Source organism: Takifugu flavidus, chromosome 2, assembly GCF_003711565.1.
Source record: "Takifugu flavidus isolate HTHZ2018 chromosome 2, ASM371156v2, whole genome shotgun sequence".
Taxonomy (NCBI): domain Eukaryota; kingdom Metazoa; phylum Chordata; class Actinopteri; order Tetraodontiformes; family Tetraodontidae; genus Takifugu; species Takifugu flavidus.
Window position 1 is genome coordinate 13522187 of NC_079521.1, and position 14313 is coordinate 13536499.

The 14313-nt window shown below is 43.3% G+C and overlaps 2 protein-coding genes and 1 long non-coding RNA gene across 7 annotated transcripts; 2 read left to right on the forward strand and 1 right to left on the reverse strand.

The window, feature by feature from the left end:
- Positions 1 to 39: 39 nt before the first annotated feature.
- On the reverse strand, positions 40 to 4455 carry rs1a (retinoschisin 1a). Its single transcript, XM_057013035.1, has 6 exons — positions 3618 to 4455; positions 3428 to 3453; positions 3139 to 3265; positions 1669 to 1810; positions 908 to 1103; positions 40 to 795 (listed from the first exon to the last, which is right to left on the reverse strand). Exons 1-6 carry the CDS (start codon positions 3670 to 3672, stop codon positions 643 to 645), a joined length of 699 nt encoding a protein of 232 aa, XP_056869015.1. The 5' UTR covers positions 3673 to 4455; the 3' UTR covers positions 40 to 642.
- A 231-nt stretch (positions 4456 to 4686) lies between these two features.
- On the forward strand, positions 4687 to 5192 carry LOC130513859 (uncharacterized). The gene is made up of 2 exons (XR_008946846.1): positions 4687 to 4849; positions 4930 to 5192. It is a non-coding gene; the product is annotated as an uncharacterized LOC130513859 (long non-coding RNA).
- A 483-nt stretch (positions 5193 to 5675) lies between these two features.
- On the forward strand, positions 5676 to 12794 carry ppef1 (protein phosphatase, EF-hand calcium binding domain 1). Of its 5 annotated transcripts, none has more exons than XM_057012979.1 (19): positions 5676 to 5937; positions 6330 to 6471; positions 6886 to 6918; positions 7085 to 7212; positions 7317 to 7377; positions 8170 to 8333; positions 8411 to 8525; positions 8851 to 8897; positions 9004 to 9170; positions 9254 to 9290; positions 9375 to 9524; positions 9679 to 9827; positions 9912 to 10134; positions 10210 to 10395; positions 10468 to 10610; positions 10694 to 10800; positions 10876 to 11039; positions 11622 to 11706; positions 11787 to 12794. In XM_057012979.1, exons 1-19 carry the CDS (start codon positions 5917 to 5919, stop codon positions 12002 to 12004), a joined length of 2340 nt encoding a protein of 779 aa, XP_056868959.1. In that variant the 5' UTR covers positions 5676 to 5916; the 3' UTR covers positions 12005 to 12794. The 5 variants fall into 5 exon arrangements, with proteins under 5 accessions (XP_056868959.1, XP_056868969.1, XP_056868933.1 ...); XM_057012989.1 differs by having other exon boundaries at positions 6330 to 6462; XM_057012953.1 differs by lacking the exon at positions 8851 to 8897 and having other exon boundaries at positions 8170 to 8525.
- The last annotated feature ends 1519 nt before the right edge of the window (positions 12795 to 14313 follow it).

Consider the following 14313-nt stretch of genomic DNA (forward strand, 5'->3'; position numbering starts at 1 on the left):
GAGTGCACTCCATTTGTTGTAGAGAGACACAAGAGATAGTTTTACACATTTTTTTCATATATTTAGGGAAAAAACTTCAAGGTACAGAAAAAAGAATGTCGAGTCACAGTAAAGAAAACACTGAAATGTGTTAAATTGCGTTAAAATGAAGAGAAATCAAGGGACAAAACTGTCAGAGATGAATAAAAAGACAGCGATTTTTTACAAGGCTCTCACAATCCAAGAAACACATTTGGTGACAGAAGCAAAATGAGCATGTTAATTATCTTTTTCACCATTTCACCACATTTTTTTTAAGGTGTGCCACAAAAGAAAGATGAGCGGCTGCAACCTCCATAGCAACGCTGCCTGATTATTGCTTTGAATTTATGCCATTTTCATTGTAAATGATCTATCGAGTCCTCGCCGACCATTAAAGCCCCCAGACTGAGACAGTTTTACCACTGACAATGGAGACTGGAGCCTCATTGAGCATATCAAACAAATATTTAAATAAAGTGACTGTGGCCAACCTGTTTTTTTTGTGTTTCTAAAGAGAAACTTCTTGTGGTTTGGTGCCTGTTGCTGGACGGGGGTTCACACACTCTCAGGATGGGGATTTGGGTTAACAGGAGTTGGGGGGCTGCAGAAACAAGAAGAGGTTTAGCTGCATTTGTTCATGCAGAGCAGCAGCTCCAGGCGCAGAGCAATACGTGTGTGCCACCCGAGGGGAAGGATGCGGATGTAGCGCGCCACAATTGGAGGCCGCAGGAGGTTCTGCACTGATGAGGACCGGTCCGAGTTTCCATAAAAGACCTGGGAGCAAGAGGACAGCAGCTTAGAGTGACACTGCTGGGGGCAGGAGCGGAATATTGTTTTAGGTTGATTATTTATCAAACATCAGAGATTGGCTCTGCACCCGTCTCACCCGGTTGTTTCCAGTCTGGTCTTTGTAGTAGATCCAGTTGAGTTTCTCATCGGTGCGGTACTGAAGGCTGTACTTGGTGATCCACTCGTCAGCATCGCAGCGGCCCTGGGTCAGGATCCCCGACACGACCTTGGCATCCCTCAGGTCAATCTGCAACCACTGAGTGTTGTCCTGAAACTTAGAGAGCCACGCACACCTGCAGAAGGAAGGTGGGAAACTGGTACCAGTGCAGCAGATTTAGGGGCAGTGATTCAAGTATTTATTTCCTGAGGGCCCAATTCAGAGTTTCCTCCCTCCTGGCTGGTTACTTTAACTAATCCCATAAATGTGCTAATAATATATCATAAGAATTTGGGGAGGATTTGCAGATTGCAGTTTGCTCTATCCCGTTAAAAAATCTTTGAAATGACGCAGTTTATTGCTGAAATCATGCAGAGATTTGTCCTCCATTACTTTTGATTATATGCATTTATGCAGAACAGGGGGTCGTGTTGTAGAACTGCAGTGGATAATGGTTGATGTTTTCATTCATTTTCAACTCAACAGTCAACAATATAAATACACAAGTTGATCTGCTGGAAACGCGCAGAAAAGAAAACCCATTCTCAGTGTTTGTAATCTGGTAAATTGGCTTCCCAGCGATACAATTGTACTTTTGCCTGCTCCTGATCCAGGATTACATTCCCAAATATGAGATTACAGATGGAAATTTTTCTAAGGAATATATGTAGAGCGACACAATTCCACCCAGATGAACTTACCCGAAGCCCTGAGTGTTGAGCCGGGCTTTGCCCGGGAGCCATGAGGAGAACCAGCCGGTGTACTGGTCCTGGTTGGAGCAGGTGATCTGATCCGGATTTATTGATCCAGCTTCGAAACCGAGAGGCCTGTGGTACGGACATTCTGCAGGTTGCAAATTCACAACAGGGGCTCATTAGATTTCCTTGAAAGGCATCACCGACAATTTCGGCAACAGTTACACATCACAAACAAATAATTATCCCTCCACTTGCTTACACAGCATGTGCCTGTTCTTCCATCTCTTCGTCCTTTCTGTCCTCAAGTCCTCAAACAACCAAGTTCTGTGCCCGCTGCACCATTAGCTGACGTGGTGTGACCCATATCTCATCCTAAAAGCTCACAGTTTAATTCTCCACACTGGGAGATCAGTGGTGGCCATTAGGCAGCAGGCGGACAGATGGCCATACTCCACTACACACAGATTTAGCTCCATGTTGTCCCGTGTTTTCATCGGTCAATCTGCTCGCCCGCTAAAATCACAAAAATGCATTTTCGGTCATGAAAAACAGATCAGGGAAAGTAATAGGAGAGCTTTCCCGCTGGAATTATGAAAAATCATCAGATACTGTGCAACAGAAACCTGCTGTTGTTTACTACTGGCTAAATCCGGCATGGGGGGGGTTACATCCTGTCTAATCCCAGTATTACAACACACACAACAGCAGTGACCGTGTGAGTCAAGAGATAAGTGTTTGCATAATAGCAGCAGGAATGTCCATTTCCTGGTGTTTTTCCGCAATCATTTTCGTTAATCTGAATGGGGGAAAGGCAAACTGGAGGAGGAAAAGAGAGAAAAGTCCATTTCATTCCTCAGTCATCATCACAGGGTAATTACAGGTTTCTGTGATTGTGCAATCAGAGCGCTCTATTAGGAGCCCAACAGTCTGAGCATCATGTTCCAAAGTGATGATTATCTGTTTCTTTTTCACCCCCCCCCCCCCACACACACACACACACACACAGACACACGCTGTCATCTCACTGTCACTGTCATCTCAGCTGTCCTCTTTACTCCAACTCTGGTTCTCAATCTAAATAAGTCTCTTTTGTGCCATTTTAAATTTTAGCTGCCCTCATCCAGCACGATTGGGAATCTTTTTGCGGCTCCATCTGCGTCATCGTCACCATCATCGAGGATGTCCGGTGGAGCATGTCCTTCCTGTGGCGTCAAATCTGGTGTCTAATGCGCTCATGCATGTGCATCTACATATCAATATTCGCTCTATCATATTTGCACGCGTAGAGGCCTTTGATAAAGCCTCAAAATTATGTTTGAGAGACAGAGAGAAGACAGAAGACTCACTGCTGTCTCTCCAGATTGAGAGGCCGAGCGGAAACTTTAATTCTAGCCTCAATTCTGAGAAAAACCAGGAACAGCAGGAAACAGATTGCACTACGCTTGGACCGTCAGCTGACTGATGTCATCATACCTGGCATGCAGTCCACTCCTCGCACCATCGAAGAACCGGTCCTGATGGAGGGGAACTCAGTCGGGGATTCTCCTCCTTCACAGTCACATTTGCAGGACTTGCTGTTCCACGTCTCAGACACTCCCAACTCAAATAAACACACAACAATAGCGTTACATACAGACATGCAGCCCCTCCAGACTACAGCAGAAATACTCAGGATCAAGGCATGGATTGCACATATATATGGATTGATAACATTGGTGGCATTTTACGCATCACTGGATAAATTGCTGTGATTTATTCATACCTCTTGACCATGAGTGCTAATGAAAACTGCTCAGGCAGGTTGACAAAACCACAAATGAGAGAAGAGAAGAACATTAGGGTGCAGATAATAATCCACATACCAAACGGTCATACTTTCCTTTTGCAGTCTCATTTGAGTTTGAATAGTTCTCTAAAATGCTGTCCAGTTTGAGGTAAAACCAAAACTCTACCGTCAGCTCCCAGCAAAACCAGGGCCAGCAGGAAAGGGCGTGCAGCAGGAGCCATCTTCCAACCTGTTCCAACTCAGACGATGCCGATGGTGAACTGAGCAACCACGGCAGCAGCGATGCCAGATTACAGTAATCCTCAGGACACTAATGGCCTTACCTAATGCCCAACCAAGCCCCTCCTACAGCTGTTCGCCATCTACTGCCCCTGTGATGGGCGTCAGCGCTCCATCAGGGGTCAATCAAAAATCCAACCAGCCCAAAAAAGCACCACTACTGTAAGTGTGTTTATATTTAATGACTTTCTGAATAATGCATTCTTTATCATTAAGATACATACTCTCCATATGGCTAAATATCAGAACTAGTTCTATCATTTTAGATTTTTTAGTTACTCATTTTAAAGAATAGTGATTAGATATTTGCTGCGTGCCAGCAGACAGAGAGAAAATACAAGAATATATACCGGCAATACGTATTATACCAACATCAATGCAGCCAACCTTGTTTAGACAAAGGAAATAATTGATAAATAATAAATAAATGGACAGATAAAACAGACGGATAAACAGGCTGAAAGCTACATTTGATTGCCATCAACTCAAAGAAACAAACTCGGTTTCCATTCAACTTTCCAAGCCAACTTTCTATTGTAAAATAAATAAATAAAATGAACATCATCACAACTGACGTTCGGCGGCTCAATACTGCACAGTTGTTGGGAGAAACAAAGGAACCATCGCACTGTCACAGGAAAATGAAATAAAGCAAAGAGACGATATTGGGTGAAATCTGTCACATTGTCGACAGCTGAGAGAAGCTTCATTGTCGCAATCTTTCTGTCTTTACAAAGACAAGAGAAAAAAACTAATGTGGTTTTCCCATACAATCCCTTTTATCACTCCTTTTTTCAATCCTTTTTGAACAGCCCTGGTCCTATTCATAACTTCTTCCTGTCTGAACTCCTGCCCACAGACGGCTGACATCAATCAGGCCTGATTAGGGCCAAGCTGTTCTCACTCTGTGTTGGTGTCTTTTTGCCCCACTGCTCCGCCTTTGTTCCATTTCTGAAGTCCTTCTGATAAAAACAAACCACTCTCAAATCTCTCTGAGTTCTTTTCTCCTGCTGTGAGGAGGGGAAAATGAAAGCTCCAGCCAGAGCCAGGAGGAAAGCCTCACGAGGCAAATGCATGGTCCCACCACAGTCGGTGTCCATCTACAGAGCTCATAAAGAGGTCAGAGAACCACAGGGAACATTTGGGATTGCAGGAAAAAACGGTGCAAATTTATATAACGGTTTGAACATTTCCTTCAGGTCCGCCCGGCTGGGATGAGGAGTCCGGACTTCTTGATGACTCGGCTCAGTTTTCCCCAACAGGTTGTTCTTAGACTGGTGAGCTCGGAGGCTTCCAGGCTGTCGAGGAGCAACAGAGCAAAAGTGATCACTCTGGAGGAGATCGATGCTGCTGTTGCACTGGTGCAGAAGAAAATACAAAGCAGAATTGCTGCATGAAGAGCTGGACTCTTGTGTATTAGATTTTATTTGATGTATCATTAAAGACATATTTTAAAATTTCATTTCTGGCCTTTCCATCTTTTTTCTGTACATATGGTGACGCAGCAGAGGTCTTGGGTGATCATGCTGCAGGATGGTTCTTATTTTTGTTGAAATGTCGACAGTGAAGTTTTAAAAAATATTGTGGCTGAGTGCGTCTTAAAACGCTGGGCGATTAAACTTGACATGGAACACGATCCCTAAATTCCCCTGGTGGCACCGATGATAAATGCACTTTATTTTCCAAAATTTCGGCCTCCAAAGTCAACTCTTGTCTAGCAAATTGGCCAAAATTTTAATTTGGCGAATAATGCGCAAAATGGAAAGCCTGCAAATGTTTATTGCCTGTAAATCTTAAAAGTCAAATATCCCTAATGTTGTCAATAACACATCTAAAAAAAACCTGGAGCTAATAAATGTAGGTTTGTTTTAAGAATAAAGGTTAGGAAAAAACGCTTCTTTTTCCACCTGGTAACGCTTCCTCCTCCTCTTCCTCCTTCCGTGCGCGCTCCTCTCCGACAGCAGCTCCTGATCCGGCTGCAAAAACCAGTTTCACTGCCAATGCAGCTTCTCACTGGACGTGTAGCCTGAGCGTCGTCTGCAGTTCTTGCACGACCTTGTTTTCCACGTTAACGATTTCCACCTTCCGGACGGCGGCGATGAGAACAACAGGTATGGATCCTTTAAAAAACAGAAGTAAATGACGATCGATCGGCGCTTTGTTATGGCGGTTTAGTAACCTCAGCCATGGAGATGATTTCAAAGCAGGTAAATATAATAAATCACCACCAGTGCTGTCTAAGAGCCCTGATGCATGTAAATACGGTGGTGAAGGTGGAGATCTTCACCCCAAATATGCGCAAATTTACAGGATCTTGGCATTGAATGGGAAAATACATCCTTGAAATACCTTCAATAACACCAGAACACCAAAAGTCTATAAAACACCACATATGGTTAGAAATATTTATCTGGACCATAACAGTGGAGGACTTATTGCATGCATGATGACAAATGTAATCCAAATCTGGGCACAACCGGAGTACAACACAAAGTCGAGCACATTTAAGTGAACTGTGTATGTTCATGCATGTTGTTCTCTAAAAGTGAGTTCAAGGTGTTTTAAAGGAATTCTCGCTGTTCCCACCTCTCATTGCCAGTGTTACATGCTGCCACCCAGATGTGACCTACCGCTGCTAGCTCGAAAAACACCAACCCATGGTATCCTGGGACTCATCATGGGATGTGGCACCTCTGTTGCTACGGCGACGCAAGGGAAAGATGAGAAGACGGGTAGATACGGTGATGGTCCCTTCTGTCATTTCCAAATGGTCTGGCATTCACATTTGAGCATTTAATGGGAGGAGCACTGGTAATTCAGACGTGACACCCAGGCTGTAATATAAACCGTGTTTTCCCCACCTGCGTCATAATACATGATCCGAAATTTGATGGTAATTAAATTCCAGGGCAACAAGCACTCCTCGGTTGTGCGCCCATGCACTCACGCTCTCACAAACTCCAGATGTTTGACAGCTGGTGTTTTGCTTCTCTCTCTAACGTGTGCTGCTTCTCCAAGTTCTTTTAATTAGTTAGTTTTCCTCGTCCCACTGTTCCTACTGACCTCCCCTGTGTCTTGTTAACTCCTCTCAGTCTGCTGTCTTTTTATTCAATTGGCAATCACCAATGCTGAATGGCTGGTTTTGCTCTTTACAGATGCCACAACAAAGACTCCCAGCTCGGCCCTGAGTAAGACCCCGCTCACGCTGAAAGCTTGCTAGTTTACAGCAGAAGCAAGATGAGCAGCATCTGACTTTTGAATTACAAACTCTGTTGTTGTCTCTTTTGAATGGAAGATCTTTGCACTGTGTGTATAAGACTCCAGATGTTTCCCAGTAACAGTGTTTTCCTGTAGCGATAAAGGCAGCTGTTTTGATCCAGCGGTGGTTCCGCCGCTACATGGCCCGGCTGGAGATGAGGCGGAGGTACACCTGGAACATCTTCCAGTCCATCGAATATGCCGGTGAACAGGACCAGCTACAGGTCAGCTCTCAGCCCGGGCCTCCTTATTCTCGATCAAAGCATAAATAATAATTTTCAGAATAACCAAAAACTCAAATTTCTTTTTTTTGTCCTTCTTTCTTCAGCTCTCAAGTTTTTTCAGTTTTATGCTTAACAACGTCACTCACCTGAATGGAAATGGACCAGGTAAGATTTTTTAAGATGACACCACTTGCATTGAATTTGCTGAGAAAATGAGATAGTAGATTGTTTTATGTTTCAACAAACTATTTGGGCTCCCAGGACATGTCTCTCTCTTTTCATATACTGTATATGTATATATACACACACGTGTACACAGGCCTTATTCTACATGCCACTTTTGGTCCAGATTAGGAACCCTATTGCATATACCCTGTTGCTTAGCAACTGTTGTGAATATGGAGGCCTGTGTGTTAGTGACACGGATGCGGCCGTATGCATTTTGGCTCACTCATTCAACTAAACACACATAATGCTCCACTGATACGCTAATCATTAAACTACAAAAGACCGTGCCCAATTCTAAAGCAAATCAGCATAAGTGATGTGAAGAGGTTGGACAAAGTGGTCCACATCCATCGTATGTGTGTGAGACAGAGGATATTCCGAAGATGCAGACAAAGAAGGAACAGTCCAAGAGGTGCCCGTTCTTACTGTCTTTGTTTGCATAAATTAGTGGTTTCATCAACAAAGCGCAGCGGTCTTGTAATAGAAAAGGGAGGCTGTACCGAAATGGCTGCTGAGCTGTCAGAAAATGACAGCTGCCGCCTCTAAATGAGTGGTGGTTTTCCAGTTTTTGCGAGCAAACGAGTGGATGTCAGTTCTGTCGTCTCCAAGCGCCTTATTCAGTAACATCTAAGAATCATATTCTAGTCAAGCTGTCAGGAAGCACAGTTTTTGTGTAAAACATGTTTACCTTCTCCCATTCCTTATCTCTTTCTCTGCTCTCTCCTCCAGACTTAATCTCCAAGCTGATGGACTCTGCGTCCGATCCCTGGTTGGAAAACGAGAACTGCTACAACTTGGTCACCGTACCAGAGACGTACACTGGGCCCCGGCTGTCTTTTCCTCTCTCTGTCTCTGATATGAATGCTCTCCTCGGTGCATTCAAGGAGCAGCAGGTCCGGAATATGGCTCTTCTTAAACTGAATTGTTTAGTTTTTGTTTTCAGGACTATTTTCTATTCCTTCCATCCAAGACGCTACACGCCAGATATGTTCTGCAGCTGCTGCACGAGACCAGAAAGCTCCTTAAACAAATGCCCAACATCATCCACTTGTCCACAACATACACCAAGGAGATTACAATATGTGGTGGGTGACTTTTCCTCATTGTAATTTCATTAATTTATCATGTCCAAACATGAGCAGCTATAAAATGAGGCAATTCAGCAACTTTTTGCTGCCCAGCTGAGTAAAAATAAAAAACTGCTGAATAAATTATCACTAATTTTATAAATTTGTTGTATTTGCTGCATCTTAATGGCAGCACTCTAAAAAAGGGGGGCTTGTTTGTTTGCACACTGATCAGTCACTTGAGGCCACTTCCTCCTGCACATTTGCATCCCATTCATTAAAAACAGAAAATGGGAGGGGGATCACCACAATAATGGTGATAATGCTTTTCCTTTTGGAACAGGCGATCTGCATGGGCAGCTCGATGACTTACTTCTCATATTTTATAAGGTAAAGGTTGGCTACAACTAACTGCCGCCCCTCTTTGCATCTGATGGGCAATAAACTATCAAGCACAATCAGATTTAACTTTAATGAATAAAAAAACATTTTTCAGAATGGACTTCCTTCTGCGGAGACACCGTACGTGTTTAATGGGGATTTTGTAGATCGTGGGAAAAACTCCGTTGAAGTGATGGTGCTCCTGTTTGCCTACCTTCTGCTTTACCCCGACTACATGCACCTGAACCGAGGGAACCATGAGGACCACCTAATGAACCTCAGGTGAGCGAAAATAAGTGTGGAGAGTTGTTGAGCTTTATTTTAAAGGTGCAAATCTGATGCCCGCTGTGATGGAATCCCTCCAGGTACGGGTTCACAAAGGAAGTGATGCAGAAGTACAAGGTAAGATCAACATACATGGCTTTGGGAGAACCGGCCGCCTGTGGATCACCGTGGTGCTCCATGTTTTTATGCTGTGGCTGATAGATACACGGCTGTGAGATTCTCCAGCTGTTTCAGGATGTGTTCAGCCTCCTGCCCATCGCGACCATCATTGACGGAAAGATCCTGATTGTTCACGGAGGGATATCAGACCAGACGGATCTGGACTTCCTCAGCATTCTGGAGCGACACAAAGTCGGGGGGGAAAACTCTCTGAAAGCTATTACAACATTAGATTTTCCCAATTATTAAAATAAAATAGGTGGTGGATGTGTTAGAAAATTAACAACACTTTGGGATGTTGACAATGAGGGAATTCTCTCTTTTCTGATTTCTTTTCTTCTGGCAGATTAAATCTGCCCTGAGGTTTCCCCAAACTACTGTGGAACAGCTCAGCATTGGTCAGTCCAGCAGACAGGTGAAAAGAATAAGGTCTACAGACAGCTCTCGGCCCAGCAGCAGCCGTAGCCACAATATTCAGAGAACCCCACACCAGAGGTCTGAGAGCGGTGGCCCACCTGTGAAAGACTCGGGAGACTCATTTTTTTAGAATTTAAGTAACCTGCACCTGTATCCTTGTAGGGAGAGGCGATGCAGGCCTAACCGGCAAGACAGCAGCGCCTCCACTTCTTCCTCCTCATCCTCTTCATCCTGCTCTTCCATTTCCCTCTGCTCCCTGAAAACTCCGCCCTGCTTTAGGCCTCATCCGCCGCCTTCCTCACCCAGTGGCAGCGTCTTCCAGCTGCCTTTCCTGGACTCTATGTCTGCTCCTTCACCTCCGCAGCATGAACAGGAATGGAAGCAGGTCAGATCCTGGCTCCGTCCTACTGTGATGTGACGCACTGTCAGAAACACTCAAACTAATTGTTTCCCCTGACAGATTGTAGATATATTGTGGAGTGACCCAAAAACCCTGAAGGGCTGCTGTCCCAACACGTTCCGGGGAGGAGGCTGTTACTTCGGCCCCGACGTCACCCGAAGGCTGCTGCTCCAACATGGACTCCAGCTGCTCATCCGATCCCACGAGTGCAAACAGGAGGGTTACGAGCTGTGTCACAGTGGACAGGTAGACATCAGCTGTGGTGAAAAGTGAAGAACATTCGTCTCGGGAAATAATGTGTGGGCGTCTGCGCTGTAGGTTATCACGATTTTTTCTGCATCAAATTACTATGAGGAAGGGAGCAATCGAGGCGCCTACATCAAAGTGGGCAGAGAACTGATGCCCCGCTTCTACCAGTATCAAGTCAGCCGTTCCACACGCAAACTCACCCTGACGCAGAGGTACAGCGTGTCTCTGGATTGACTGTGACAGCTCCACGATAGAAGACGTGAATGTAAATGATGTAATGCCTGTGGGTCCATAGGGTAAGAGCGGCTGAGGGTTCTGCCCTTAGAGCCCTGAAGGAGAAGTTGTTCACCCATCGTTCAGAGCTGATCTTGGGCTTCCAGGAGTACGACCATAACAACACCGGTTTGATATTCTCAGTTTGCTCGGTTGTGATATGCATTTATCCAGATTGAATTATTAAAAAACATCTCTTGTCAGGTACCATATTGGTGAGTGAATGGGCACAGGTTCTGGAAACCGGCCTGAGATTAGACTTGCCCTGGAGGACACTGCGACCACATTTAGTTCGTCTGGCATCAGGTGGCAGAGTGGACTATCAGTCTTGTTTCGAAGATATGGAACCAGGGGTTCCTCAGGTTGAGGTTAGTAAAGAGTGAGATGCACCAGAAGAATAATTAGTTGGTCTTATTTTTATTGTGCAGATCGAGATGTAGAGAAGTTGTGAGGATTTAATACGGAATGCACAGCATTATGAAATTATATGTAACCTAAGCTTATCTGCTTGATGAGCCGTTAGCTGCATTTACATCAATGGAGCTTCAACCAGAACCTTGAGCAGGTTCTGTAAGGAGGACTTCTAGGAATAGCAACACTTTCTGCCAAAATGTTGCTTTTTAAGTGTTTTTTTATTATTATTTTGTTCAGTTATATAAACCTTACCTCACCTTACCTTCACCCACTCAGTTGTATAAAAATTACCTAAAACTTCACTTAAGTTTTCCAGATATTGATGGATTGATCCTGGTCCCTACCTTCAGTGTTTAAGCATACTTTAACATTAAATGGAAGCCTAAATTATAGCCAATGCTGTATCTTGGTGTTTGAATGTGCGATTGGTTATTTATCCTGATACAGTTGCTGGCAATGGAAGTAATGTCTGTCTGCGTAGTTTGTTTTTAGGAGTATAAATGGACAATTAACAACAGCAGCTTTTTTCATTTTAGGTCACCCCCAACTTGGCTGATGCTCTGTTTAGATACAGGAAGGACATTGAGATCATTTTTAGTATTATAGACAAGGACCAGTCAGGTAAATCCAATATTCTTGCTGCTGAATTTAAATGTATTTCTTTGAGTGATGGAAGTTTATAGTGTGTTGACTTTGTTCAGGTCTGATCTCTATTGAAGAGTTCCGACACACCTGGCATCTCTTTAGTGCACACCTGGGGATCAAGATTGACAACCGGGCAATCGATGACCTTGCCCGAAGCATTGACTTTAACAAAGATGGAAGTATAGACTTTAATGAGTTCCTGGAGGCCTTCAGAGTTGTACATAAACTGGATAACAAAGATCAACCAGTCAACAGAATCATTGGGAAGGAGTAATCATGCACGGTAGATGGAAGTTATTAATTCAACATACTTGCAGGTTATTCTTTTCCTTTTCATCAAAATAAGTATTTCTATAGTAATCATGTGTCCAGGACTCTGATATCAGTCAGTGTATTTTCTGAAGCCACTGTGGTTATTTTACTTTTGGAAATACTAGTGCCAAAAGGCATTACTGAAAGATGGATTTCATGAAGGTCAATGTGGATATTTAATGAGTCAGCAGTCTTGAAGTATGGTGGCAGTGTTTTTACCGGAATGTCATTCAATCAGCATTTAAGTCATCTATCATCTGATCTGAGATTACTGGTTTTAACATATCTGACGGGAGATTTCTCTCTTGGAACATTTTGTACACAATACAGACATGTAAACAACTGACCTGTGGAACACCAAAAGGGTTATTAGAATATTCTTTTGGAAATAATTTTAGAAGAAAAAAAATTGGTTTTCCCAAAACACAACAGAAATCTGTCCAGTGTCAGTTGAAATCTACAGTTGCACTGGATGCAAATATTAATAGTTATATCACAGCTATTAGTATCTTTAGCATGGGGCATTAATGGAAATGCTGATCTTAAAACAATGCCACACTTTCTATGTATGCCTTTATCAAAGATGTTATCAGGGTATAAAGATTGGAAAACATTTTTAAGTCATGTCAGCATCTGTATTACTGAGCTATTTTCGCATCTGTCCCCGTATTTGGGAAAGCTTTCACATGATTGTTAGAACAGAAAATACACTTTTTCAAATATTAGCTAAAATAAAATCCCTTTGCAGAGGCGTTTGATATCTTTCTTTTATTGATTCTCACACTTTCCCTCTCTGTCTAAAAACATTTTTGGTGACTGCTCATCCCCGTCAACAGGGTTCTTCTTCACCTTTCTACATATTTCATCCAAATCCACTTTGCTCCATTCATCCCTCCTTTGACACTTTTTCTAGGTTCAGGTCTTAGTAGCCTAGGCAGCGAGGGCCAGACTTCCAGACTCAGCCGTTGTGCTGCTAGTCAGTCCTGCGCTTGGTATTTTGGTGTTGCACCCATCCAGGGACATCTGCAGGCAGGTGTCAGTTTCCAGCGTTCCCAGCTATATAGGAGAACAGACACAGAGACTGGTCTTGATGTTATGAGATAGTTTGCATTTCCACATGTTGGACATTTGTTTCGTCCCTTGATTAATCATGTTAGCTTAGAAATCTGAAAGGTAGACATTATGATTCAGCTGAATTTCAACTTCATACAATACATGACTGTGTCATGGTGGTAGTTTAATAACGCACTAAATTTAAAGTTCTGACAATTTCAAAAAGATAGGTAACAGCAAAAACATTCTGTTCAGAATGTCCTGTTTTTATCTGTCATACCCATCATCGCCCCCTGAAGTATAGATTTGAACACCCCTTTTTCTTACATTTTTCATGCTTTCAGGCAGTGCTTTTATTCCTAATTTTCTGGTGTTATGTGTTTCCAGTGTTTTATGTGCATTCATATATATATCGTATTGTTTTACCTTATGCAGTGCTCTAGAGTGTGTTTTCTCACATTAAATGAAAAAAAACAAATTGTAGAAAAGAATATTGCAGAACAAAAATTAAACACTTGAACAGCAGTAAAAGTGGAAGACAATTAAGGAAAGGCAATCCAATAAAAATAGGGTTTCAGACTGACGTTAAAAGAATGTACAAAGCGGGCCAGCCCAAGATCATGGCACAGAGTTCCATCACTAAAGTGCCCTGACAGCAAATGCTTGAAGGAGGGACAGTACGGAGGCCCAAATCATGACGCGAGCAAGCACACGTGGGTATACGTCAGAAAAGTAACTGGGGGCTAAGCAATCAGGTGCTTTGAAGGTTAGCAATAGTATGTTAAAATAAATCCTAAAAGTCATAGGCAACCAATGGAAATTCAGGTATAGGGGTGATATGGTTGTGTCTATTAGAGCAGCTCAGTAGTACCACAGCAGTTTTTTGCAGCCTGTTCACCCTTTAAAAAGAACAGGTTGCATTCCTTCCTTATTAGGATGCCACACATACAACCTCAATTTGCTTCCTTGGAGCACGTCCCCTCGACGTGTAACCTGTGATTCAGGATCTGAATAGCTCAAACAAATGGTCTTTCACTCAGTGCAGGCCATCACACCAAATTTAGCACAGCAATAGCTGCACAGCATTGAGTTCCATTACAAGCCTGTGATTGGCTCAACCAAATGCCAATCAACAGTTGGCCAGTGTACAGTATACTGTAGGCCCTATACATGTGTAACTATCATCGGCCCTATACAATAGGGCTGGACTGATCCAGC